The 26,204-nt window shown below is 60.4% G+C and overlaps 1 protein-coding gene across 1 annotated transcript in view; it reads right to left on the reverse strand.

The window, feature by feature from the left end:
- Positions 1-2,550, reverse strand: part of LOC116639598 (maestro heat-like repeat family member 5) — a 72,590-nt gene extending 70,040 nt beyond the window's left edge. Inside the window, exon 1 of the mRNA XM_032416109.1 lies at positions 2,471-2,550. Within this exon, the coding sequence (XP_032272000.1) occupies positions 2,471-2,550 (80 nt within the window). The remainder of the gene's footprint in view (positions 1-2,470) is intronic.
- Positions 2,551-26,204: the final 23,654 nt, after the last annotated feature.

Here is a 26,204-nt window from a genome sequence, read left to right on the forward strand (position 1 = left end):
TTGCTCTCCTGGGCCCGCTGCCCAGAGCGTGGGTCCTTTCTCCTCCTCTCTCCCTGTCCCTTTCAGGGCAATGCACAGAGGCCCACCCCTCAGCCTTCTTCACTTGGAAAGAGCATCCTGGGGTTGGGGTGCTTCCCCTGACTCCCCGGCTGACCGAGGGCCCTCCCTGGCTCTCCTGAACCCTGGTGTCACTGCTGACTACCCCCTGGCCCTTTTCCTTCCCAAGTGTCCCTCGGGATGTGCTGGCTATCCCTGGGTCCCCAACATGTCCTGGGCAGGCTGTCAGTGAAGGTCAATAGAACAAACGAGTGAGCGGGTGAGTCTGAGGCGCACTGCCTTGGGGGGACTTCCTCAGACAGTGAGACCCTCCTCCTCCCCCCGTCCTCCTGGAGCTGTTCCTGGCAGTCCTGCCTCTGCCAGCTCCCTTCCCAGACGGCGTTCATGCTCACTCCATCCCATAGCCATGCCGGAACTGAGGACCCTCCCCACCGTCTGCCTCTTTGGGAACCAGTGACCAGGTGGCCAAGCAGGGGACACTCCTGGGGTTGACAGAGATGTCGCATTTCTGCACTCAGCCAGACTGTCCTCAGGAAGCTGTCATGTCCAGGGCACGTGTTGGGATGACAGCGTTTACCAGGTGTGGGGGCAGAGACGGGCTGGGGCCCTTGGCCTGGAGTGGCCGGCCATCTCCGTCATTCCCGAGCCCTCCACAGTGCTCGGGGAGCCTCATCGCTTCCTGCCTTCATTCCTTCAGTGAGTACCTATTGCAGCCAGACACTGCTCCAGGCCCTGGGGCTTCATCTGAACGACACACAAAGCAACCCCTTCCCTCGTAGTGCTCGTGTTCTGGGGCAGAGGCAATGGACAGACTCTGTCCTGCACCAGCTGGGGACAGTGAGAGGGGAAATCGAGCAGGGACAGGGTTTGGACAAGCTGCGGGGCCATGCTAGACAGGCTGGTCAGGGAGCCTCGGCCATCGGGGTGCCGCTGGGGTGAGGCTGTCCGACAGGTGCCTGGTGTGGGGGTGCTGGGTGGCTGGACGAGTGAGTGATGCGTAGATGAAGGCATTCTGGGGGGGCTCGCCCCTGCTGCACACAACGTCCTGCCGGAGAGGGATGGGCGCCCCTCTCGTCACCTCTCCTCTGACCCTCCATCCCTACCTCGTCACACTCCATACTGTCCTCACACACCAACCCTAAGTGGTGCCGAGACACAGAGAGGTTCAGTGACCTGTCCCAGGACATACAGCCTCTGTGGGATGAGGCTGGTTCAGACCCAGCCTGAGTCCGAAGCCTGCATCCTGGGGACGGTGGCCGGCGGGGCTCAGTGCACACTTGAACCTTCCTGCCACCTCTCAAAAAACCAGCCACTTCCCTGCCACTCCCAGAAAGTGTGGCCTTCCCGACGGAGGCTGGCTGGTGCCACCTCTGTGGGCATCTCACCATGGGTTGGAGCCCGGCTCTCCTCTGCACCCAGGAGGGAACTCAGGCTGCTCAGTGTCACCCACAAGCACTTGGCCGGTATCTCGCCCTAAAACGGCATCCTAGCCCTGTGACGACCAAAACTGAATATATTTTTAAATACAGAAAAACGGCAGAAGCATAGTCAGGCAAACAGCTGCAGAGGGGAGCGTTTTCTCGCCTTCGAAGTGATCCAAGATGTGGCAGAGGAGGAGACGGGCCTGACAACACACACACGGAGACGACTGTGTGCAGACCAAAATAACCGAGTTCAAAGCAGGTGCGAAGCTGCTCCTTCTGGAACAACCCGCCACGATGGGCGTCACAAACGGGAACCCTGCTCCGGACCCACCCGGGGACAGTCTGGAGAGCTGGGCCTGCCCCGGCCCCGTGGAGGGCGCCCTGGGGTCTGAGGCGGCAGGGGAGGGAGCCCGCCTGCCCCTGCCCTGCCCCCCGCCCCCCCCCCCCCCCCCCCCCCCCGCCGGCCCCTGCCCTGCCCTCGCCACCTCTGCCCTGGTGCAGCAACCTTGCGCAGGACACGCGGCGTCTTTGCGGGGACACGGGCCGTTGTACCACGGTCCATTGTGCAGATGAGAAGCCGAGGCTCCAGGAAGCAGGCGGCCAGTGTCAGCCCGTCTGTCCCTCAGTCCCCTCACTCACTCCTGCAGCAGGCATGTGTGGACTGGACGGTGACACGCTGCCAGCCCCACAAGCGGCCGACAGCCACGCCGCATTTGGCTGCAATAGCCTCCCTCCCAGCCTCCTCTCCACCGAGTCAAGGGCTGCAGGGTGGAGCTCAACCCCAATCCCGCCTGCCACCCACCGCTGTTCCTGGCTGCACGGACTCTTCTTTCCTTGGCTCAGCCCCAGATGCGCCCCGGGGGTGCCCTTTGCTGTCCTGCAGGGAGGCCCACTCCTGGAAGATGGAGAAGCCAGGGTACCTGTGGGAAGTAGGGCATCGGGCATCCCCTTCTGGGTTCCCACATGCCCCAGCTTGGTGCTGGGCTGACCTGGAGTTCTGGGACATGGTCGATGACGTCCTATCAGCCGTGCTGTGGCTGTGTGGCTTTTCCGAATGCTGCCCGTCCATGTTGGGGTGCGGTTTGGAGAACCCACAGGCCCCAGCCTCCAGCTCTGTCCTCATGCCCGGTGGGGCAGCCCTATCTCTGTGTCTCCCCTTCCCCTGCCCCAGCGGGCCCTGACCTAACCCCTGAGGTCACAATGGTTCCAGTGTTTGGGGCCATTTCCCAGGGCCAGTGCTGTGGAACTGGACACTGTCCTGGGCACGGTACGTGTGTGTTCCTGATGTGGCCTTGGGCTCAGCCCTTCTGTCTCTGGCTTGTGAGGAACCCTGAGACCAAAGACCCAGCTAACCCAAGCCTGGATTCCTGACTGTGAGATAGTAAATGTGTGTTGTTTTAAGCCGCTAAGTTTTGGGGTCATTTGTTACGCAGCACCAGATATCTGATACATGCTCGGTACCAGGGAAAAGTGGCAGAATTAGGTTCTTTATGAGCTCCCCTCCCACAGGGCCACAGTCCAGATGCAAGGCTGCAGAGAAAGCGGGTCCCAGCATGGCCCCTTTTCCCCATACTCTGATGTTGGAGGCCCTACAGGTGGGGTTCGTGAGTGGGGGGCTGAGGGTGAGGGTGTTGCAGGGACAAGGGAGTGCTGGGGCCGGGCCCCGCTGCTGGGCCAGCTACCTGCAGCCCCATGAGCATCTCCCCCTGCCCAGCCAGGCCCTAGGCTCCAGCACCTGCGGCCACACTGTGCAGTCAGCCCTGCCTTCTGCAAACAGCCATGTGTCTCATAGACAGCAGACAACCACTGCTCACCCCCGAGGCTTGGGGCCCCCGGGTTCAAACTCCAGCTTCGGTACTGCTGGCTGGATGACCTCTCTGAAGCCGTGATCTCTCTAAGCGGGGGCTGGCAATGCCCGCCCTCCCCCAGGTGGTTCTGACATTCAACCTGCTTTTCTGTGAGTGGTGCTTGGCTCAGGACAGGTGCCCGACACGGCATAGCTGCTGGGCATCGTGGGCGCCTCCGCTGGGTCTGCCTGGGGTTAAACCTCACGCTGCTCCCATGGGATGGTGTCTGGATTCCCAGCAGGTGGCAGGGGAGGAGACAGGCTGGCAGAGGGCGAGGTGAGTCAGGACGATGGTAGGTTTATGGAGGCCTCCGCAGGTCCCCGGCGCTCTCTGAGCTTGTCACCTGGAGTCCTATACCAGACCCCAAGCCCAGGTGGTGGGAGCTGTGATTCTCCCCAGGGCTCAGAGGTGACGCCACTCCTGGGGTCGCTCTGAAATGGAAGGATCTGCATGTACCCTGGTTTGCCTGGAAACCCTGAGCTCGAGTTCCTCTGTCCCAGTGTGCCGAAGGGGACTGCTACGAACTAGGCCCATACACTCATTCGTGGAGGAGGGTCCCCAGAAAGGCAGATCCTGCTAAGCTGCCAGAACAGGCTTTTGCGGGGAGCGCCCCTTCTCTGAGACTCGTCCTCCGATGCCTCTGGGGCATGTCCCGGGAACTCTTCTGCTTAGTGGCCTTGGTCAGGGGTGTGCTGGAGTGGCCCCAAAATGGCTCTCATGACTATTGTTAAATTTTCAGGAATGTGGAGAGTTGGTTGTTAAATACAGCCATAGAAGCTCATAGTTAAATGCATTATATTAAAAACAGGTAATAAATACCCCAAACTCATCACTTCCTGATTATTGGACTAGATTTCACTGTGCCCTAGGGGTTATTTGCAGCTAAGGACCTATCTGTGGGGAGTCACCCCGCACCTCTGCCCACTCGGGGCACACTGCAGCCACCCTGGTAGTGGGAAATCAGCCGCGGTTCGGGAACTTCCACCACGGACATACACAATGCCTCGAGCAGGACCCTTGTTTTTCTTCAGAGAGCTCCTTTTCAGATATTTGCCAGGCTGATTGGGCAAGATGGTCCAACCAGTCTCTCTTCCACTTGGGAATTTGAAATTGGGGCCAAGAGTGAGACCTTGGGGTTGGGAGGGGGGCCCCCGAGGACTGCCCATCCACCCTTTAGGGGTCCAGGCAGAAGGGAGGAGACAGAGGAGGGGACAAGCCTGGGGGCCTCGCAGGTTCTGGCCCTGACCTTCCCAGGGCCCCTTGGGCCTTTTGGGTTCCTGCAAGGCCCTGATCAATGAATGGCGAGGCAGGTTTTCTGCAACCTCGTTTCTGGGGGAGAACTTCCGGCAAGTCCCGGCCAGGTAACATGAAGGAGCTCTTCAGAGGTGGCGCACTCCTGTCTCTGCAGGCTTCGGGGGAGGCTGGATGTCCGGGGAATTCGAACATCACACCCGGGTGGACCCACCTCCTCCCCAGGGGACACGGGGAGGGTCACCGACTGAGACCTGGGAGCTGGCATTTGTCCATCTCTCCCCACCCCCGCCTCACCATGAAAATGGCAAGATGTGAGGGTTGAACCGCCGCTGGCTGGGTCATGCCACGTGCCCGTCTCCCCCCAGCCTGCCAGGAATTAGGGAGCCCCATCGGCACCAGAGACACCGCCTCTGCTGGACGTGGGCTCCCAGCCTCCTGGCCGCCTCTCATAGTTGGGTGTGCTCACCACCCTGGATTGGGATGGAGCTCAGAGAGGGTGGGAACCAGGCCGGAGGTCACACAGCGGTCAGAGGTGGAGCCCCTCACTCCAGCCCGGCGCGCGGAGGCCTGCTGACCTTCTCGCCCCTCTTCCTCCCCCCTCCTCCTCCCTCCTCCTCCCTCCTCTCCCTCTTCCTCCCTCCTCCCCAGCATAGGAAGCAGGCAGGCGGGGCCTGGGGTAGGCGCCCGCCTGTGCCTCGCCACGTGGCCGGCAGATGGCGCTGCGGGCCCAGGCAGGTCTGGGCAGCGGCGTCCCTGCCGCTCTCCCCACCCAGCAGCCCTCCCAGCCCAGAAGGCGTTTGGGGAGGGGACCCTGGGCAACCTAGGGGTGCGGACACCACTACCCACCTGGAGGCGCCAGCTCGCTCCCGCCTCCGCGCCTCTGCAGGGTTCCCTCCAGCTCCACTCCTGCCGGGGACCACACCAGGGGATGCTGTTCCTGCCCCAGAGAGGAGGGGGCTCACCCGGGGCTGACAGCCCAGCCCCTGCCCTGCTGCCCAGGCCCCGCCCCTCTGCCCCCACCCCCTCCCTGCTCCCAGCTGCTCCAGGTCAGCCTCTGAGGCTTTATGCAATGCCTTCCCCTGGAATGCCCTTGACAAAGATTCTCTGCTTGGTCAGGCTCTGGAACCTTCTCCTGGGCCCATCTGTGCCCTCTGGTGACATCCAGTTTTAGCAAGAAGCCTTCACCCTCCACCCCCCACAGCCCTCCACATCTGATCAGTTTCCTCATCCCTCCCACGCTGGACCCCAGAGTGACCCCAGAGCGCTGGTCCCTGCACCTGTTGTGATGGGAACAAATCCATCTCACCCTCTTCAACAAGTGTTCTGAATAATTTTTTTTAACACCCAATCCCTCCCCACCACACCCCTGCTTTCCTGAAGAAACCCCTTGCAAGCCCCTATTTGCCCTCAGAAGCCTCCCACCCCAGCCCAGGTCACCTCCTCTGTGAGGCCACCCCTGCTTTCCCTGGGCTCCCTGCTGAGGTTGCTTCAACATGAGCTCATCTGGGCGCCTCTGGGAGGTGGGATGGGGGAGGCTGGGGTACTGACAGCAGGCGCCAGGCAGACAAGTTTCCCTCCGGAGGACCCTCCCCCAGGAGCACAATGGCCCCATCTGACCACCTGACCCCCTCTCAGGATGTTTAAACCCATTGAGCACAAGGGGTCCAGCCTCAAGTGGCTTCGAGTGCGGGGCCGGGATCCCAGGACCAGGCTCTAGGTCTTCTCGCGGCTTCTCTTCCTCTGGGCCTTGGGCTCTGTGGCTCCAATTCTGGCTCCAGCACTTTCTGGATCAGGGAGTTACTCTCTTCCCTGAGAGCGCCCCCCTACAGGCCCCTGTGCTTCCCGGCCCTTGGGGTCAGTTGCGTGCTGCCAGCCCACCCAGGCTCACTCTGCTCTGCCCACGCATGCTGGCACCCTCCCTGTCCTCCACCACCTGTCACGGCTCCTGATGGCCAGGCTCTTGGGAGAGCCCCCTGTGGGCCCTTGGCTCATCACCATGGTCTCCACCAGACCCTGTGCCCCATGAAGGTGGAGACCGTTCTCCCTGCTGAGCTCCAGCACTTAGTAGGTGCCCGTAACATGCCTGCCGGGTGAAAGCAGCGGATGGGCTCCTCTGTGGAGGCTGCCCCGGAGGGTCCCGCTCCTTGAGTCAGCAGGGGCCCCAGGTCCCTGCAGGTGCACTGCCCGGGACACACCCTGTCTTCCAGGGTCCGCTCCTCTTTCCACACTCCTCTCTGAATCTTTCACAGAAAAAAGCGGGGAAAGGTTTTCTCCTCCACTTTCTGAAAATGAGATTTTAAAAATAACTCGGAGGCGGTGATAGCGCCAGGAGTGGATTATCCGGGGGTTCAAGCTGCGCCGGGCAAGTCCCGCAGGGCCTGCTTGCCTCTCCCCGCACTGCTCGCTCCCCCGGACACCCTGGCTGGCTTGTCAAGGAGACAGGCACCTGCATCTCTAGTGACGGGGAGGCAGAGAAGGGAAGACATGCAGCAGGAGCCCTGCTGAGAAGGGAGGTGGCCGAGATGGTGGTGGAAGGAACGCTTGGGCTGTGACTCCCAGCTGGAGAAGGGGACTGGCCCCTATTGGTCCCCCAGTCTCCTTGGTGCTCTCCCTTCTCCGGTGAGCTCACTGCTCACCAGCCATGGCCTCCTGGGCTAGTTCTTGTTCCTCAAGCGCTGTGTCTTTCCTGCCACAGGGCCTTTGCATATGCAAAGGGTTTCTCAGACCCTCTTTCTCCCCCCCTTCACATGACATACTGTCCTTCCTTAACCTCAGTTTCAATGTTATTTCCCCCAAGAAGCTGTCTTGGACCACAAAATAGTACATGGGGTGTCCCCACAGCCCCTGCCTCTGCCCCAGCTCCCTGACAGTTTCCTTCTCTAGCCTTATCACAATGGATAATTCTTTTATTTACTGACTTAACTTGTCTTTTTTTAAAAAAATATTTTATTTATTTATTTGAGAGAGAAAGACAGAAATAGTGAGAAAGAGCATGAGTGGAGAGGAGAGGGAGAAGCAGGCTCCCCACTAAGCAGGGAGCCCGATGCCAGACTTGATCCCAGGACCCCGGGATCATGACCTGAGCCGAAGGCAGACACTTCACCAACTGAGCCACCCAGGCGCCCCCTTAACTTGCCTTTTATCTATCTCTCCAACTAGACTGCAAGCTTCCTGAAGGTGGGGACCGGGGAGCAGAGGACACTGTTTCCCCACCCGTGTCACCGGCCATTTCCTCTTGCTGCGTTTCAATGCCAGCCTGTCTTCCTTGAGGGGGCTCTGAGGCCACTGGATGAGGTGCCAGGGCATCAGCTGGTGGGATGGGGTCTTGGTGGCTCCGGGGAGAACCACTTGCCTGGTAACAGCCCGGATCAGCGTCCTTCCATCCCCTACAGTGTGCCCTGGGATGGCTTCTCAAGTGACCTCTTATCCTCAAATGATTTGCCTTAAGGTCTGGTGGGCGGCTGAGTAACAGCCCTCAAAGATGCCGATGTTCGAATCCCCGGAGCAGAGAATTGCTATCCTGTGCAGCAAGGCAGGACTTTGGGGCTGGGATTAAGCCAGAGAGCTTCAGATGGGGAGATTATCCCAGATTTTCCAGGCGGTCCCTCAATGCAATCACACGGATCCTTCTGAGAGAGAGGCAGAGGGAGCTTTGATACGCAGAGAGAAGAGGAGGCCACGTGACCACGGAGGCAGAGAGTGGGGCGATGTGGCCGCAAACAAGGAATGCCAGCAATCCCCCAGAAGCTGGGAGAGGCGAGGAACAGGTTCTCCCTGGAGCCTTTGGAGGGAGTGCGGCCCTGCGGACCCCTTGATTCTGTCCCCGTGATACTCTTGGTGGTGATTGTCACAGTAGCCCTGGGGAACTAACACAGTGCTTGGGGGAGCCCGAGCTAAGACCCCCTGGGTCTGTCTGCATTCTTGCGGCAAGCTGGAAGCTGTCCCTCCAGATGCCGGCACCTCACGGCTCAGGTGTGGGCTACATATCCCAGCCTCCCCTGCAGCCAAGAGGGCCTGGGGACCCAACTGGCCCCTGGAGTTAGAGTGTCCAAGTGCAGTTTCTCCTCGTGTTCTTACAAGGAAGCTGCTGGCCCAGGACGGCCTCTGGCCCGTCTTCCGGGCTGGGATGCCATGGGGCGTGACCTCCGACCAGGGGACATGCGTGAGGGGGCGGAGCCACAGCTGGGGGGAGCCCGCACCCCTGGGGTGTGGGGGCTGTGGAGCCGAGCTGCCTGGAGGCCTGTCACAGACACTGCAGGAGGGCCGGTGCTCCGTCTTCCTGAAGCTGCCGTGCCGGGGGCTCTTTGTCACTGCCGCTCCCCGGACTAATACACGCTGGCCGAGCGGCCACAGCGTGGCGGGCCCTGGTCCCCAGCAGTGCCCAGCGGTGCTCTGTAGAATGTCAGAAATGGCATTATTTTCTCCCATGCTGTGGATGGCTGAGCCACCCCCCAGCGCTGCTGCCTGCCCTGAGAGCTGGGGTTCGGTGGCCCATGCGGCTGGAGCACGGGATGATGGAAAACAGGCCCTGTCACGTGAAACACAGGCACCCACTTGCCCGTGGCTGACTCTCGGGCCTACGGCTGGCTGTGCTCTTGCCCCACGAGGACCGTGAGGGCTGGGCTCTCAGCCTGCATGTCCAGCCCCGGGCCTGGCTTGACCAGGGACTCAGGAGGCGCTGGTGGGTGGGAAGCGGCTTGTGCGGGAGGGGGGTACTGTGCCTCGTGCGGGGGCCCATCGGGCCGTGAGTTACTGCTTCTCGGGACCCCACCATGGCACTCAGGGCCTGGACGTCTGGGCTGGAGGCCGGACCCCGGGAACACTCGTCGGGGCTGGTGCTCATGCCGTGGAGCGCCCCGGCCCTGAGACACCGTGGGGGAGGGAGAACCTGTGCTCTGGGCCCACACTGGAGGGTGCACGGGGCGTGTGGCTCCTACTCTTGCAGCTTCAGGAATACGGGGACTCTCTGTTCCGTGTGCTGCCTGTCCTCTATGCTAGTGAGTGTCAAACACACTCGCAAGGGCTTGCAGAGAAGAGCTGGGGGAGGGTTCCAGCCTTTGTCCCATTGGCTCAGGGGCTGGAGGTTCTTCAACCGTAAGATCCTGTCCCGAGGTCGTCAGGAAGCCAGTCCGCAGGGATGGGGGCCATTCTTTGTGACCCTGTCGCATTTCCAGTTCCATCACATTATATCATCCCTCCTCTACGGTACACTAATTTTTTTTTAAATAAAGATTTTATTTATGTATTTAGTTACTGAGAGTGAGAGAGCATGAGCGAGGGGGGGAAGGGAGGGAGAGAGAAACTCAAGCAGACTCCCTGCTGAGCACAGGGAACCCGACACAGGGGTCCATCCCAGGACCCTGAGATCAGGACCTGAGCCAAAATCAAGACTTGGACGCTTAACTGACAGCCACCAAGGCACCCCCCCCTTACACTAATTTTTTCATTGAAGTGTGTAGGCTGCTTCAGCCCTGTTTTATGGATGGAGAAACTGAGGCCCAGGGAGGTAATGTGGTTTGCCCAGCCTGCAGTGAGCCTGTCTAGCTTAACCCAAGGTCTCTAACCAAGGAAGGCACAACCCCCACGTGACTTCCAGTGGGAGGGCCAGCTGGGCCTTGTGGACCTCTGAGGTGTACGGAACAGGCGGAGAGGGCTTCCTGGAGGAGGCAGCGTGAGCTAGGGCCTGAAGAATGAGTGTGAGTTTGCGCTGTAGAGGAGGTGTGGAGATGCAGGGGCCAGGCTTCCGGAAGATGCCCTCTCGCCCCCAGTCGCTGTGCGCTTCCAGCAGACAGTGGGTTGTGGTAACGCACGGCCCTGGGCACGTGGGACCTTCAGTGCACACAGGACAGTCTGAGCTGGGCATCCAGCCCTTTCCCGTCTTCCCCGAGGATAGACACTGGAGCCCCCTGGCAGGCCGCAGTGCTGGGGAAAACGCCCCCCAGGGTGAACCCCTGGAGGCTGGGGTGACTTCGAGGCTGTCCCCCAGCGGTCAGCACCCACCGCGCGCATGTCATGGGCTACCTTCCTTTTGACGGCTCCTGTCCCCGCTCCCCCACTGGGCTTGGTCCACTTTGAGGGAACCTGAACGCATCAGGTCCCCTGAGGCCAGGGGCCTGGTTTGACCCATTTCATGGGACTACTGGAGCTGCTGAAGACGGGGCTGCTGATGCGCAGCCCCTCGGACCCCGAATACTGGTGGGATGCCTGTGGGATGGATTTTGGGCTCTGTTGCCTTGTGAGCGTGCCCGATGGAAGTTGTGGACACGAGACTGAGCTGAACCCCTGGGGAAGAAGAGGCGTGGGGGCCTTGAACCTGGGTGGGTTAGTGGGGAGGGGCCCAGAGGTGTCTGAGTGCCAGGGTGGGGTCAGATGGTTCCTGAGCAGGGCCAGGTGAGCTGCAGGGGTGTGGGAGGAGGGGGCCGCCAACCCCCCTTTACCCTTCTCCCTCCTGGCCCCAGGCCACTTCCAGGTGGGGCCCCTTTAATTGCAAGGTTCTCTCCCCCCCAGAAGGCCCCTCCCCTGGTCTCCTGGGCAGCCAGGTAAACAAGCCTGATCCCCGGTTGCTGACATGGCTTCCCCTCTTTCGGGGGACCCCAGCCCAGCAGGTCTGCCCCCTCCTCCTGTAGCCACTCCAAGTAAGTCACATGGTGGGGGGAGGGGTGGAGGAGAAAGGGGTGTCCTTGGCATTTAGGGCCCTGAGAATGTGGGAGAGGAAGCTGCCATCCCACCCCCTCTTCCTGGGGGGGAGCTCTGCCAAGGTCACACAGCAGGTCAGGGCTGGGGGCGGGCACTGACCTCACCCCCTAACATTCCCTTCTTCCTGCTCTCCTCTAGGACCACTGCCCTGCAGCCCTCCCAGGGGTCCTGCAGCCCTTGGAGCCCTGAGCCTGGAGGTGGGCCAAGGGTTCTCCTCACTCCTTAGGCCCCTTCCAGATCATTCTCTGCCCCCCTCCCTCACTGCCTCCTTAAAACCCCAGTGCTGGATCCCAGGTCCTCAGAAGTACACACCCATTACCCCTCCTGGAGAGGGGCAGTCATCCACCTCCTTGAATTTGGGACTCTGGCCCTGACGCTCTCTCCATCTCTGTGGCTATGCTTTGTTGATTTCTTCCCTCACCCTGGCCCCTCAGTTCTCCAGACTCCTCTGGAGCATCTTGTCCCCCTTTCCCCAACCCCCACTTTCGCCCTTGTCATGCCCTTGGCCTTGTCAGCACCCGAACTGCAGCCTGGCCTTGACCCCATTCTCCAGAGTCTCTCCCGAGCTCAGGCCCTCAGAGCAGGATTCCTGCCCTCCTGGGCGAGTCACAGTCCACTGTTTCCAGCACATTCTGCGTCCTTCCACTTGCCCTGCCTCCCTCGCTCCCTCCCTCCCTCTCTGCTCACCCAGCTCTGCCATGATCATCACACCCGCACACACACACACCCTCTTTCCCTGGGCCCTCTGTGTTTTATTGTACCAGCCTGGCAACCCCCCAGCTCCCCACCCACGCCCCGCCTGCACCCATACAGCTGAGCCGAGCTGGGGATAAACTCACCCGCTAATGCTCTTTACATTCCTGACTGTGAGCCTGAGGGGCCTTAGTCTTTGTTGGATCCCACTGCATCCCTCCCTCTGTCTGGTCTCTCTGGCTCCAAGTGCCCCCCCCCCCACTCTGCTGCTGGCCCTGCTCCCTCTTTGAAGACACTAAAGCCATTGGAGGAGGACTCCCACAGGTCCCCAGCACCACAGGCACCTGCCCGCCTGTGCCCACAGCTCTGTCCACCCAGTCCCTGCTCTCAGCAAGCCAGGGAGACGAGGAGGAGCAGGGCCAGCAAGGCCGACATTCCTGCCTGCTCAGGGCCATCCCCCACCCTCTCTCTCCAGTAGCGTGACATCCTCTCTCCTTGCTAGATCTTTCCAGCAACATAAAAGCATGCTGTTGTACCCTGTCTCTTGACCCCACTTCCCTTTCAGCTACTGTCCTGTTTCTCTGCTCCCCATTTATAGCAAAACTCCTCACAAAGGTTAGTTATACTTGCTGCTTCCCCGTCTCCCCTCCCACTCGCTCGAGAGCCCACTGGAACCTGCCCTTCCTTCCCCGCACTTCACTAAAGCAGGTCTGCTCAAGGTCACCGACAACCTCCTGCTTGCCAGACGGGGGGTCAGCTCTTAGGCCTCGTCTGATGGGACTTATCAGCATCTCTGGGCTGAGCAGCACCCCTCCTCCTCGCCTGGCCTCCAGAGCCCCACGCTAGGCTTGCTCGCTCTCCTGGTTTCCTCCCGCATCACTGCCTATTCCTCCTCCTCTCCCTGATCTATTGATAGCGGGGGCCCCAGGCCCTTCTCTGTTCATGTTCTGGCCCAGCGGCCTCATTCAGCTCCATCTCCCAGGTGTCTAGAGCTCCAGCCTGGAGCCTTTGCCCCAACTCCAGACTCAAAGCTGGCTGTCCTCTACACCTCTTCCCTGGCCCATCTAGAGGCCACCTCTACCTGCCCCAAATTAGACTCTTGACTCCCCACCCCATTCTGCTCCTCTCTCAGCCACCCCATCGCTCCTCCTTTCCTCCAGCTGCTAGGGTCCAGCGTCTTCCCCTTTTCTCCCCTCCCCTCCCCCGCCCTTTCCATCAACAAATCCAGTCCTTCCATCCTCAAGACATATTCGCAATCTGAGCGCTTTCCACCGCAGCTGTGGTCGCGCCACCAGCCCCTCACCCGAATTACTGCCCTGGCTTCCTCATGGTCCCCTTGTTGCTGCTCTTACCACCTCACCTGTCTGCACCACAACGATCAGCTCACCTGACCAAATGCAAGGCAGAAGGTGGCACTCCTCTCATGTGGCCAGGGCCCTCCCCTCTCCTCTCCTGGGGGCGGCATCCAGAACTCCTCTCTTCTATGCAGCTTTCTTTCATCCCCAACTCACGGCAACACCCCACAGCCCTGCGCCACCCACTGGCACTGAAACCCAGCCGCTCCCCCAAGAAGCCTGCAGGGCAGGCAGACTGCAGGGTGGAGACAGGACCCTTCAGCCCAGTGGTGGGAGGCCCCTGCCAAGGCCACCTTGGAGCTGTCCATGGTGCTGAGCACAAAGGCTCCCTGAACTGGCCCCTTTGGCCATGTCCACGGCCCTGCTCAGAGCCACGTCCACCCCCTCTACCACCTGGGGATTGGTGGCTCTGCTACATCCACGGGGCTGAGCTAGGAAATCACTCTCCAGTGACAAAGTAGGTTCCTCAATGCCATCTCATTGAACAGGCTTGATTGTTCCCAATTTTTAGAGGGGGAAACTGAGGCACAGGAAAGTTGATGTGCCCCCAGGGGAGGGTGTCCAACAGACACAGAACCAATTCACCGCCCAACCTGACTCCTCTATCCCCTGGGGCTGCTTGCTCCTCCCCCTGGGTCCCAGGATCGCTATGCCAGGCTGGGAACCTGTTGTCATCCCCGGTTCTTCCCCACCTCCATCCTCAAGGCCTGGCATCTGGCCTCTCGGTCTCCTCCCAGCTAAGTACTTCTCCTGGCCGTGTCCTTACCTCATCCTCACTGGGCCCTGATCCGACCTCCAGGCTGGGCTCCCATAGTCCATTTTCTGCACAGCCCAGGATCAATTTTCAACCGAGAGTGACCACATCACCCCCTTCCCCAACCGCTGCTGTGAGCTGAGCCCAGGGTCCAGAGCTTGTTCAGGAGACCCTGAAAAACTCCCCAGGCTCCTCCCTGTCTGGAACTTTCCGCCCAAGCAGTACTGAGTGGCCTACTCTTGTGGGCAGCCTTTGGCACCTTTCTGCCCTCCTAGTGTGTGGGCGCTGTCCCCTCCGGAATTCGCCTCCCGCCTCCCCTGTCAGCCCCGGGGTCCCACCTCTGCCTTCCAGGGCCAGCCCCCGAGGCAGGTTCTCAGGCTCCCTCACTCCCTCCTCGCTACCCCCCGCCCCTCCCCCGCCGGCGGCACAGCCCGCACGTGGTCACTTGCCCTCTGTCACTCCCGGGGCCCCCTGGGCCTGGCAGGTCCCGCCGCGCCCCCGCCCCCGGAGCCCCCGTTCCCGGACATCTACGGCGGGGACGCGCAGCTCTGGGCGGCGCACTTCCGCGGCATCGGGCGCGCCTACCGCGCGCTGGGCAAGGAGGACGACTTCGCCATCCGCGTGCTCACCGAGGACTTCACGCTGCCCTTCCCGTTCGCCTGGCCGCCAGGGCCCGACCCCGCCCGCGGGCCGCTCTTCTATGACCCGCACGACCGCGCGGGCTTCGACTTCCTGCTGCGCGGCCCGGGCGCGCCGCCCCCCGCGCTGCTGCGGCCCCTTCACGCCACGGCCCAGGCGGCGGTGCGCAAGCGGCGCCTGGAGCGCCTGGCCCTGAGCTACGCCAGCGCGGGGGCGCCCCGGCCCGGCCTGCTGCTGCTGGCGCCCGGGCCCGGCTCCGGCGCCGCCTTCCCGGGGCCCGCGGGGCCCGAGGCCGCCACCCCCGGCTGCGCCCCCAGGCTGGGCTAGCCCGCGCCCGACGCGGCCAATAAAGAGTTGCTCTGCTTCGCCCGCCCAGGCTCTTTGCTGGACACCCCCGGACAGGCGGCGGGGCGGGACAAGGGGCTGAGCCCGGGGCCAGGCCTGTTCACCGGTGCTGCCGGGGATCCACATGGGTCTCCAGCGGACGGTGAGCGACGAGTGAAATCCGCATGGCAACCGGGGCAGGCTGTCCGAGGGACCCGACCCTGGATGGGGGTGGCGGCGGCCTGGCGTCCGCCCGCAGAGCCTACACTCTGGGATCCTAGCCCCAGCCCCGTGGTGGGGAGTATCGCGCCCATCCCGCAGGTCGGGACACCGAGGTCCTGGTTCCTCCAAGGAACATCTGGGAACTGTCTGTGTACCCAACTTCCAGTTCAGTGGTTTTTCCTTTTTCCAAGACACAGGGGCTTCTGGGTCTGGGGAGCTGGAGAGGCAGAGGGAAGGGCAGTAGGTGCAGGGCAGAAAGGGATATGAGGAGTGGAGAGTGCAGGGTGGGTGGGGGAGAGGACATGGCAGGGACAGGGCCGCTAAGGCAGGAAGGCCACATGGCGCAGTCCCCAGAACGGCTGCTCCCCTGCCGCCCTCCCTGTTGGCTCTGGGGAGAAGGGGTGCCTCCTACTATGTCCCCCAATGCCTCTTGTGAGCCCGGAACAACCACGGGTGAGCCAGCCTCCTCCGCCGCGACAGGTCTGTCTACTGTGGGCCGGCAGGCGGCTTCCTCCGCAAACCTGGGGACCAAAGGCTGAGGTTTCTTCTTGGGGGGGTGGGGTTGGACTCCAGGTGTGCAGGGGAGGCCGGCGCGCTGGGAGGGTGCATTCTCACTCCAGTGCAGATGGAATCAGAGTTCTTTTTTCCTTTCTTCTGATCCGGGAGTTATTTATAGCTTCCCAGTCGTGGGCAGAAATGGTTTTTCCAGAGCCTTGCTTGGCTTGCTGGAGAACCAGTGACAGGAAGTGCTCACCTCTGGAAGAGAAGGAGGTTTCTGGGCTCTGCAAGAGGGGTCTCCAGCTTCCTCCTCTCCCACTGGTGGTTCCCTTAGATCCCCGCAGGACTCCAGGCTCCTTCCACCCATGGACTTTGTCTTTTCCATTTTATTGAGATGCACAACAGTTACTTTATAATATGTATGCATTTGGCTCACAGTAGGGCGACAGCAGTAATAACATTAGGTATTGCACGTCCTATGTTGTGTATTAATTGTTTAGGTCCACCCAGAAGTGGTCCCTAAACATGGATTCGAGTGCACTTTGTTTGCAAGGTGACACACAGGTGGGGGAGTGGGGAAGTGACAGAGAAGGGAAGGAAGCCCTTTGGGGATCCCCCCCAGAGCTGACGCATGCCCCACTCCAGGGGCAAGGAAGCCAGGGGTTTATCACTACCTCCTGGGGTCGTTACTCTGACGGCTTTGCTTGCCCTGTGGGGACTGAGCTTGCACCTCTCCCAAAACGGCAGAGATGGAGTCACCATTTAAAAACTCTTGAAACAAGTTGGCAGAGTAATTTTATGACTGCAGAGAGTAATGACAAAAATTTGGGGCTTCTGTTTAGTATTTGAGTAAAACATTTTCTAGAAATGTATTTTTAATATAGTTTATTAAAGTATTAGGGACAGACTGGAAATGAAAACGCTGGTCCTTTACCACCACTAGTTTCAGAGGCATTGACCTAGGGCACAAAGACCCCAGATGAGTAACCTAATAAAGACACTGACATGATTAAAATTAAAAAAGTAAAACATGGCAATAAGTGCTAGGAAGAAAATGAGTAGGGACAGAGCATATTTCACACAGGATGGTCAGGAAGGGTTTCTTGGAGGAGGTGGCATTTATACTGAGATTGGAAGAATGGGAGGAGGCAGTCACATGCCTGCTGGGGGAGGGTGCTCCAGGCAGAGGGGAGGGCGTGGGCAAAGGCTGGGAGATAACAGAGCTTCAGCTGTCCAAGGGCTGGAGGCAGGGGCTGCGGGGCCAGGGCCCAGTGCACAGGAAGGGAGCTGCAGGGACCGACCAAGAGCCATCCTCTTCACAGGTGTGTGGGGTTCTCAGTTCCAAAGCCTTCCACAATCACACCCACATTTCATCCTCATTGTACTTTTTTTGGGGTTGGCAGACAGTTGAGGACACGGAGACCTAGAGAGGGGATGGGGCTTGCCCGTGTGTTATTAGAACTCCGTGTTAAAACCATGGCCAGGCTCCAACAGGCTTAAACTACAAAAGGTTCAAAAACGGTTTATATAACTGGAAGATCTAGAAATAAACTGAGTTTCAGGTAAGGTTTGATCCAGGATGCAAGATTTGATTCAGTCAGTAACATGCATTAACTGGCTTAGGGCTGTGTTACCTGAATCAATCCCCGTAGCCAGGGTGTGGGGTTCCCTTGATTGGATTGTAAGAATAAGGCTTGGAGCACTGTGAGCCTTGGGGTAGGGTAGAATGGAGGGGCTGATAGAATGGAATGACCACCATGTCCATCTTAGCCAGGAGATGTGAGCACTAGGATTTGGCCCCAGGGCTGACATTTCCTGCCAAACCACACATTTTCTCTTCCAGTTAGATATGTTGGTCCCATGGAGAAGCATGGTCAGAAAAATGAACTTCTACCCTTTAGTGTAAAGCAGGGTTGAAAGTCTAATTTGTTTTTTGAGCACCAGCTCAGTGCTGGCTCCACTGCTGGGGCTGAGTGTTCAGGGAGGAAAGACACTGCCTACATGAAGAAGCTCGGGGATTGGGGGTTGGGAGGACATGAGGACAACACCTTGCCCGCTGTCCCTTCAGTGAGAGTGTGGGCAGTTGCTGGTGGGACTCAGCTTCTTCTGCCTCTCTCCATCCCACAGGGGGCGCCATGGAGCCCTCACTTTGCCCTTTTTGCTCTGGCTGCTGGGATGCTCGGAGCACATTTGTGCCCAATTGCCCTAGCTTTCCTTAGGCATGATCCTCGGGGGCAATGTGCCTCTCATGTCTGGCTTCATTGTCTTCCTCATTTGGCTGGCTTTTGAGTCTTAGGAACTGGGGCTAGAATTATAAGAATGACACTTGGAATCATTTTTGTAAATTGGAAGGAAATGCCTGGATCCAGGTGGCAACACTTCACCCCACCTTCGTCCCACTGAGTTGCCGGAAGATCTGCGACCTGAGAATCCGGCTGGGTGGTGCGGGCGGACTGGGTGGCTCTGGTGTCAGGGGCCTACCCCTGTGATGTTGAGCGCTGGTACTTGCTGGGGCAGCAGCGGCCACGGCCAGGCTTTGGGGAGCACAGACCTTGTGGGAATACTGTCTATCCTCTCCTGACTCGGCAGCCCTTGGCCAGCACTCCTTCTGGGGCCTTGGGTCGTGGGGCCTCTTCCCGGGCTGTGGGAGGATGTGGGTCTGGTCGGTCAGGTCCCTGGGCCCTGCCTGGCCCACGGTGAGAGCCTGCCAGGGAGAGGACAGTGTTTCCACCGTGACTGTCCACTCTCCCACCGTCCATCCCTCGTCCCCTTGTGTTAAGCCAGGGTGGCCGCCCCTCTGCTGTCCAGGGTCCTGCTGCTGCCCCTGGGGCTGAGGCTGCCTGTGGCTGTGTGTCCTGCAGAGCCTGGGGCCCACCTTCCATTCTGGGTGCAGGTGGGGCCTGGGGGGAGAGGTCAGGATCCCCGGGCATTGGTTCAGAGCCCCAAGGCTGGGTCCTCTCCCTCACAATCTCCACAGGCTTTCTCAGGGAGACAGGGGCATCACGCCCTTCTGTATTCCCTGTTAGATTCCTGGGCTGCTGAGAACAGGGGTCGGGGCAACCCCCCCCACCCCCGTCTCTGCTCCACTTTCCTCTGGAACAGACTCTGAGGAGCAGCGAGGATGTTTAATTAATTGCAATTACAATCTTCAAAGGAAGCCGAGAGTTGAAAGTTGTTCCTAATTACTGTGTTATGATGTCGGCCTGCTCCCCAAATTGATTGTGTTAGAATTTCCGATGGAGGATTAATTGAGTTGCCGTGAGGACCCACTTGTGTCCCTCCCCCTTTTAAATAACACCCCTGTTCGGCCTCGGAAAAGGCACTGGCCTGGAATGACAATGAAGGCTGGGCTGGTGGAGGCTGTAGGTGGCCGTCTGGATGAAGAGCTCAACGCCAAGGTCAAGGCCATGGGCATTGGCGTGGGCCGGCCAGATCGGCTCTGGGTGGTCACTCGCATTGTTCACCAATGTGACTAGTGCTGGCCACAGAGTCCTGGGCACCATGAAGTCTGTCACTTCTGGGCCATTTACTACCAGCATGAGTCCCTCTGCCATGGTGACCCGCTCCTCCACCATCCCGAGGCCCGGGGCTGGCCTGGGGGCACCTGCAGCGGCTCTTCCTGTCCCAGGGTGGGGGCTGGGAGCAGAGATCACACAAGGGCCTTAAAACATGCCTTCTTGTGGGGGCGGGGTGCTAGTCTGGCTCTTGGGGATGAAGAAGACTTACTCATGTGTGCGGCCCAGGTGTGCACATGGGACCCAGACAGACGCAGGCATCATGTTTCTGGTGGCAAATCAGGAAATGTGTCTGAAAGACCCCTTAGGTGTGTGGAGTGACAACAAGGAAAGGTTGGGAAGAAAGGTCTGGAAGGTCTAGAAAGATTGTTTGGCTGCTGTGAGTTGAAATAAGTTTGGGGGCAGGCTGAGCGGAGGCTGAGCTGCTGGGAGAATCTAGGCAAACTTGCTGGAGATCAGAGCCGCGTGGGTGGGCAGCAGGGTTTCCTGAAGTTTGGACGTGAAGCAGGGGAGGAAAGCAGTCAGGGACGCCCAAGTTTGGGCTGGGGCAGTGGGAGGGATGGAGTTTCATCTACCGAGATGGGAGTCCGCTGAAGGCCTGCAGGCTAAGGGGTATGTGGGGGACACAGGCTCAGCACAGAAGGAGGTCTTGTCTCATGGTGGCTGAGTCACTCACAGCCCGGGAGAGGTGCACGCACAGCCCCTCGGCTTGGTGGGTCCCCTAACACTTGTCCAGGAGCCTGGTTCTTCTCTGTGCAGTGGGGACTGTCCCTGGTGGAGCTGCTGAGGCCCATTTCAGGCCCTAATGCTGAGTTAGGGGTGATGAGTTCTCCTATGGCCCTTTAATTACCGAGCACCAATGAGCCCTGAAATTACAGTAAGAAGAGTTGCTGACGGCCCCAGCAGCCCTTCTTTCCCCACCATGGGAGAGTAGACAGGAATCTCGGGGACAGATGGGGGCGGGGGAGGGGTGGCTTCCAGCAGAGGCCAGGTTAGGTTCCACCTAGGAGGCCGGGGGCCAGGAGGCTTCCAGGGTTCTGAAGTTCAGGTGTCACTGGGCTCACGTGGGCCCCAGGAGACAGGTGTGAAGGCAGGGCATAGGGGGTGCCCGGCAGCATCCCAGCCCCAGACTAGGTGGGTCCCCATCATCCCCATCTTCTCGGCCACCAAGGAATGCCACAATGGCTGGGCAGAGAGTGACCCAGCAGGCTTCTGGCTCCAGTGTTGTGCTCCCAAGGATGGCCCTGTGTGGTGGCCAAGCTCCCTGACCTCTCTGAGCTCTGGAGTCCTCATCTGTGAAGTGGGGTGACGGGGTGTCTCCCCATGGGGTGGGGTCAAGCCGTCATGGTGGCCGAAGGGGCGGATGTGTGTCCGGGTTCAGCCCAGGCGTGGCTCATCCAGGTCTCGGCCCGAAGGCTCCCTGTGGCTGGGAGTGACAGTGGGGAGTCGCCGGGGTGGGCCTCAGTCCCCTGACCCCGGTCCTGTCCACGGTCATGGCCACGCTGCGTCTCAGCCCGTTCCCAGGCCAAGAGCTGGGGCTGGAAGAAGTCCCAGGGAGCCTCCCCCACTCCCCTTAAACGCACATTTGTTCCAGATCCATGAATATGCGATTGTCGCCCACCTCCTCCCGGGGACTACGAACTTCCTCTGCCTCTGCGGTGAGGCTCTGCATTAATCACGGCTAATTGCTAGCGGGACTCGTTTATGTCAAGAGCCGTTATTCCTGGGAATAAAGGGGAATAAAGGCTGGCTCCTTTCAGGAAGCTCGGCGTTGCCCGGGAAGGAGCCATGCCAGACCCGGACAAGGCCCCCGGCCCCCCGCCCGACCCACTTCCAGCGGCCCCAACCACATGTGCCAAACGCGGGGCCTCTGGCCTTGGCTGAATCTTCAGGGAAATGAGCACATCCATCATGTTCACGCGTTTTTCTGAAGTTGTTGTGAGTTTCCTTGAAACCAAGGAAGGTTTTTTCTTTTTTTCCTTTTTCTGGCAACAACAGCTGGGAACACATTGACACTTTCTAAAAACTGTCACTTATTGCTTGGGGACGGGGCAGGGGAGGAGCCATGCCTTCCAAGCCCCAGGCCCAGATCTGAGCGTGCACCCCAGGCTTCCCCGGAGGTCCGTGCTGGGAGGTGGGGGGCGGAGCGAGTCTGGGGCAGGTGCGGGGCAGGCTCACCGACCAGGACCGAGAGCACGGATCAGAGGGATGGTGGAGAGGACTGTCTGCTTGTGACTTTTTACTGGAGCATGTGTTGTTGGGCTTATTAACAGGAATATCAGGTCCCTGTTTTCTTAGAATCAGGGTGTGTGTCTGATGTCTGTTAATCCTGACCGAGGCCACACCTGTGGAGACTGGGGCGTGAGAAGAACCGGTGCGCCGTGTGCAAGTACTCGCTCGGGTCTGCGCGTGCACCTGTGTGCATGTGGGCTTGCTAGTGTGGGTGGGCGTGTCTGTGTGAGCACACACGTGTGTACACGCATCCGTGTGTGTGCATGCGTGTGTGTCCGTGGGCCTCTGCGCCCGCCGTGTTTTCTGTGTGCGGTTCTGGAAGCTCCGCCCGCACAGCTGCTCTCTGTCACAGCAACTCTCTGAGCTCTGTGATTTGAGGCCCATCACACTGCTGAGGAAATTGAGGCTGAGCGGGTTTGGGGGATTGTCTGGGGCTCCAAACGTGTTCCCTCCCCAGGGACAGCTATGTCTGCAAGGCCCACAGGAGGGTGCCGAAGAGGCCGAGGGGTGAGTGCGTGTGGGGAGCTCACTCGGTGTGCGGGGGGCCCCTCCTGCCTCCCGTTCCCCTGACTTCAGCCTCCCTGCCTCCAAGCTGTGTTCCTGGGTGTGCTCTGCAAGTCCCACCTGTGGCTCACGGGTGAAGTGTGGTGGCCGTCCTCCCTGGACCTGCTTCCCCTGGTGGCCCTGGGGAGTCTCTGGCTCCTCCCCCCTCCCCACCCCTACCCCCAGGAGCCCGAGCACCTCCCTGCTCCCCCTCCTCTCCATCTCTCTGGCTCAGGCAGTCTCTGGATCACACCTCCTCTAGGAAGCCTCCCTGGCCCCTCCTGCACCCCAGGTTGGGATCCCCCAGGGCTCACTCCCCAGGGATGTTGCCAGTCTGAGCGACTGTTGCTCAGCCGGGTGCCGTCGGCTGCTGGCAGGGCTGAGTTGGTGTGCAAATGCTCTGTGCTCCCATGTGTCGGTGAGCTGAGCTGCCCGCTAGAACCTCAGGCTGGGGTAGGAGCCCCACCCCCTGCCCTCAACGATGACTTCCACCCCCACGTCACTGGGCGATGGCAGACAGGTTTCCGCTGTGGCCGAGGCTGGCTGGGGGTGCCGGCTTCCTCTCGTGATGGCCGAAGGACCCAGATGCCAGTTCCCAGCCACACTCTGTGCTGTGGGTGTGGCTGGGTGGGGGCAGCCTGCATGCCACCAAGGCAGGCCAGCCAGCCAGCGCCTGACCCGCCCTGGGCCTGCAAACCACCTGAGGGCAGAGTGGGGGTCCTCTCTGTCTGCATGTCTGTCCTGAGACAGGGAGCTTGCCCTGCGGGTGGAGGGGCCTGGAGGAACCAGCAGGGCAGGAACAGGCAGCAGGACGAGGAGCAACGGAAGACGCCTAAGCCTGGCGAGATGCGGGCGATCCCCGGGGCCTGTGCGGGCTGGGTTTAGCCCGGATCCCTGCTCCTCTGGGATCAGATCTCTGGTTCTGGAGCCAGAGAGCCAGCAGTTTGGGCAGGAGCATAGACCTCCCTTTCAGGGGCTCAGCCACAGCCCGCGGGACATGGCCCAGCCCTCAGGTGGCTCAGGAGGCCAGGCAGCCCTTCCCATGCTGGAGGACCATTTGCGAATCCCTTTCCATGGGTCCCTAGGGCCACGGCCTGATGAGAGAGTGGATTCCTGCCCCATCCACAGAGCTGGGCCCCAGGCCGTGGTGTCCCAGCATCCAGACTGTGCCAGTCCAGCTTCTTTAGCCCCCTGCCCTCCGTCCCAACTCCGTTGATTGGCAAGGCTGCCCTGGCTCCTTGCCTCTCATCAAACCCCATCCTCCCGGGAGAGAGCCTGGGCCTCCGGGCCAGAAAGACGCAGCCTCACGCCCCCGTCTCTCCTCTCAATAGCTGTGCTGATCCGGGCAAGCGTCTCCCGGCCCCAGCTGCTGGCTCCTCATCAGTGTGCTGGGATGAAGTGAAGTGAGGTGCAGAGAGGACCCCAGGGGGGACCGGGTGGGGAAACCGGTCGTGCTGCTCTGCTGGGAATCTCCAACTCCCCAGGCAGGCTGGGCCACCTCCGCGGCGCTTCGGAGTCTCAGCTAAGGACCAGATGGCGTTTTGAGCATTTTAATAAGAGCTATTTGCAGTGTTGCTGCCATAAAAAAAATCCTGCTTAATGAGCAAATGCACGTCGGTAGCGAGTTAAAGGCGCTTGGATGTTTTAAATATTATGTACGTTGTGTTCGTGTTAACAAACCTGATTTTTAATTACACCTTCCCCTGCTGCCTGGCTAGGCTCAGGGTAGGGGAAGGGAGAAAAAAATCAGGCAAAACAAGTGTGGTTTGCTGTCAGGAGTGACAGCCAATTCCTTGAGATCTCCCCTTAGCTGACACTCCACTGACAGCCACATAGACACGGAGCCTGGCAGGGATGCCGAGTGGTGCCACTGAGCCCATCCCCCGTCTCAGTGAGGCCAGAGCCCTGACCCCAGCCACATGCTGACCTCTGACCCAGGTCACATGCTGAGACCTGCCCCTGATTGGAGCACGCACCCTGATCCCTGGTGAACATTGAGTCCAATCCTGGTCATGTACTGAGCCCTAATCCCAAACACTGAACTCTGACTGTGGTCATAGACTGAGCCCTGACTTTAGTCATAGGCTGAGCCCTGATCTTGGGCACTAACTGAGCCTTGACCCTGGTTATAGACTTTGTCCTATTCCTGGCAGTGTCCTGATCCCTGATCCCAGCCATGGACTGAGCCTTGATCATGTTCACAGACTAAGCCCTTACTCATGCACTGATGACCTCAGCTCCTTCTGCTGGTGCCCCAAGGGTAGGTAGGCTGGTGGGTCAGGGCACGCAGGGAAGTCCTGTGGGCCCAGGGAGGTGATTTGGGCCTCCAGGAGCGTGCTGCTGGGATGGGCTCCTTTGCTGATGGCTGACGTGACCCCCAGCTTTCCAGGCACCCGATGTCTTCCCACGCTCAGTCAGCAACATTCCCTCCCGCTGCTCCGTGAAGGTTCTGAGTCCCTCAAGAACCATGTGGTCTCGTCACAGGGGTCAGGTGGCGCGGTCGCTGTTGCGGTGTGTCCATTTGGTAGGCCCGTGCGTGTGCACGCTGCTGATTTCTCCACATGCTCCCCCCTCCACCAGGGACTATCTGCTCCCCCTTCCACAAATGGTAAGATGGTAGCTTTGCAGGTGCACTGCCCCCATGTCGGGTCAGCTTGGCGGCTGTCTACTCCACCAGGACCGGAGCAGGGTCCTGCCAAGGTGGGGCCCCAGGATGAGTGACTCCCCGGAGGCCAGGCGAGTCAGTGTTGGGATGAGCCGAGCAGGGAGGAGGAGCCGACGAAGGGAGGGGTCTCATGGCCACCGCCAGCGTTTAAATGTCTAAGCGTCCTAACCCCTGTCTTTCTGGGGACGTTCTGCTGGGTGTGCAGCCTGGGGCAGGGGAAGGGAGCTGCCTGCCTGGTCCAAGATGGCAGGCTCTGGGCAGAGAGGCTTCTGAAGGCTTCCCTTGCTGGCTGTGTGAGGTTGGGGAAGATACAGAACCTCTCTGAGCCACTGCTTCCTCTGCTCGAGGGTACACCCTCCTTCATGGGGTGGTCGTAAGTGTGAGAGGGCGCACACACAGAGCCCAGCACTGGAGGGCCTCAGTCCCTTGGCGAGCCTGTGCCCTGGGCCGTGCTTGGGTCCCCGGCCCCCAAGTGCGACAGGATGGCTGCTGGGGGCCGGGGTTGGGGACTTCCCTTCCCCCAGGTCGGGGAGGCTCTGGTATGGTGGTTTCTCCTGAGGCCAGGCCTTGTCAGGGAGAACGGGCTTTCTCTCCGACATCACTGTGACCATCGATCTGGCGGGCTCCTCGAGGGCAGCAGGTTCTGTGAACTTTGCCCCTGGCCCCTGCAGAGAACCTGGTGCACGGTGAGTCCCCAGGGAGGAGCGGGGGCCGGACGGGGCTCCCTCTCTTCCCTCCCGCTCTGCTCCTCCTCCCCACGTGCGCGAGCGAGCAGGCCTCCCTGTGGCCAGCAGCAACCGCCGGTGAATTTAGGACGGGAAGTTAGGTCCTGTGCAGCTGGGCGGGAATCTCCGTCTGCTGGGACCGGCCACCCCGGGCCCTGGGCTCAGTTCTTCACGGCGGTGGACTCGGCCCTTCTGTGGGCATCTACTGAGCACCTACTCGAAGCTGGCACGGGTTAGGACACGCTGTGGACGAGACGCAGCTCCTGCACTCCCAGAGCTCGTGCCCGGGGCTGGGAGACATGCGGTGTGGACAGTGGTGGAGGCTGGGGGGATGGATGGAGGCTGCAGGGGGCACGTGATGATGTGATATTCCCCCCCCCCCCCCCGGAGAACTGCACCCTGCTGGCTGACCGGGTGTGGCCTCAGCCCTGCCTCTGTGGCCTGGGTCCAGCCGGGAACCAGAGGGAGCGGGGACAAGACCACTGTCCAGGGGCCCTGCGCTTGGGCCCGACTGCCCAGCAGCCCAGTGGCCCTGGTGGGTTCTTTCCCCGGGGACCCCCTTCTCTCTCTCTGGAACGTGGGAGAGCTACACTTTCCACTGAGGGCTTTTTTGAAGGCCAGAGAGTGTAAAGTGCCCGGCATCTGTAGAGGTTCCGAAAATGCCCCAATCATCACTGGGAATGATCGCCTTCCCACAAACCTTATAAAACGGGCCCCCATGTGTCTGTTTTTAAGAAACTGAGGCTCAGTGTGGCGAGCTG

The sequence above is a fragment of the Phoca vitulina genome, unplaced genomic scaffold (assembly GCF_004348235.1).
Source record: "Phoca vitulina isolate PV1807 unplaced genomic scaffold, GSC_HSeal_1.0 scaffold18, whole genome shotgun sequence".
NCBI classification, from domain to species: domain Eukaryota; kingdom Metazoa; phylum Chordata; class Mammalia; order Carnivora; family Phocidae; genus Phoca; species Phoca vitulina.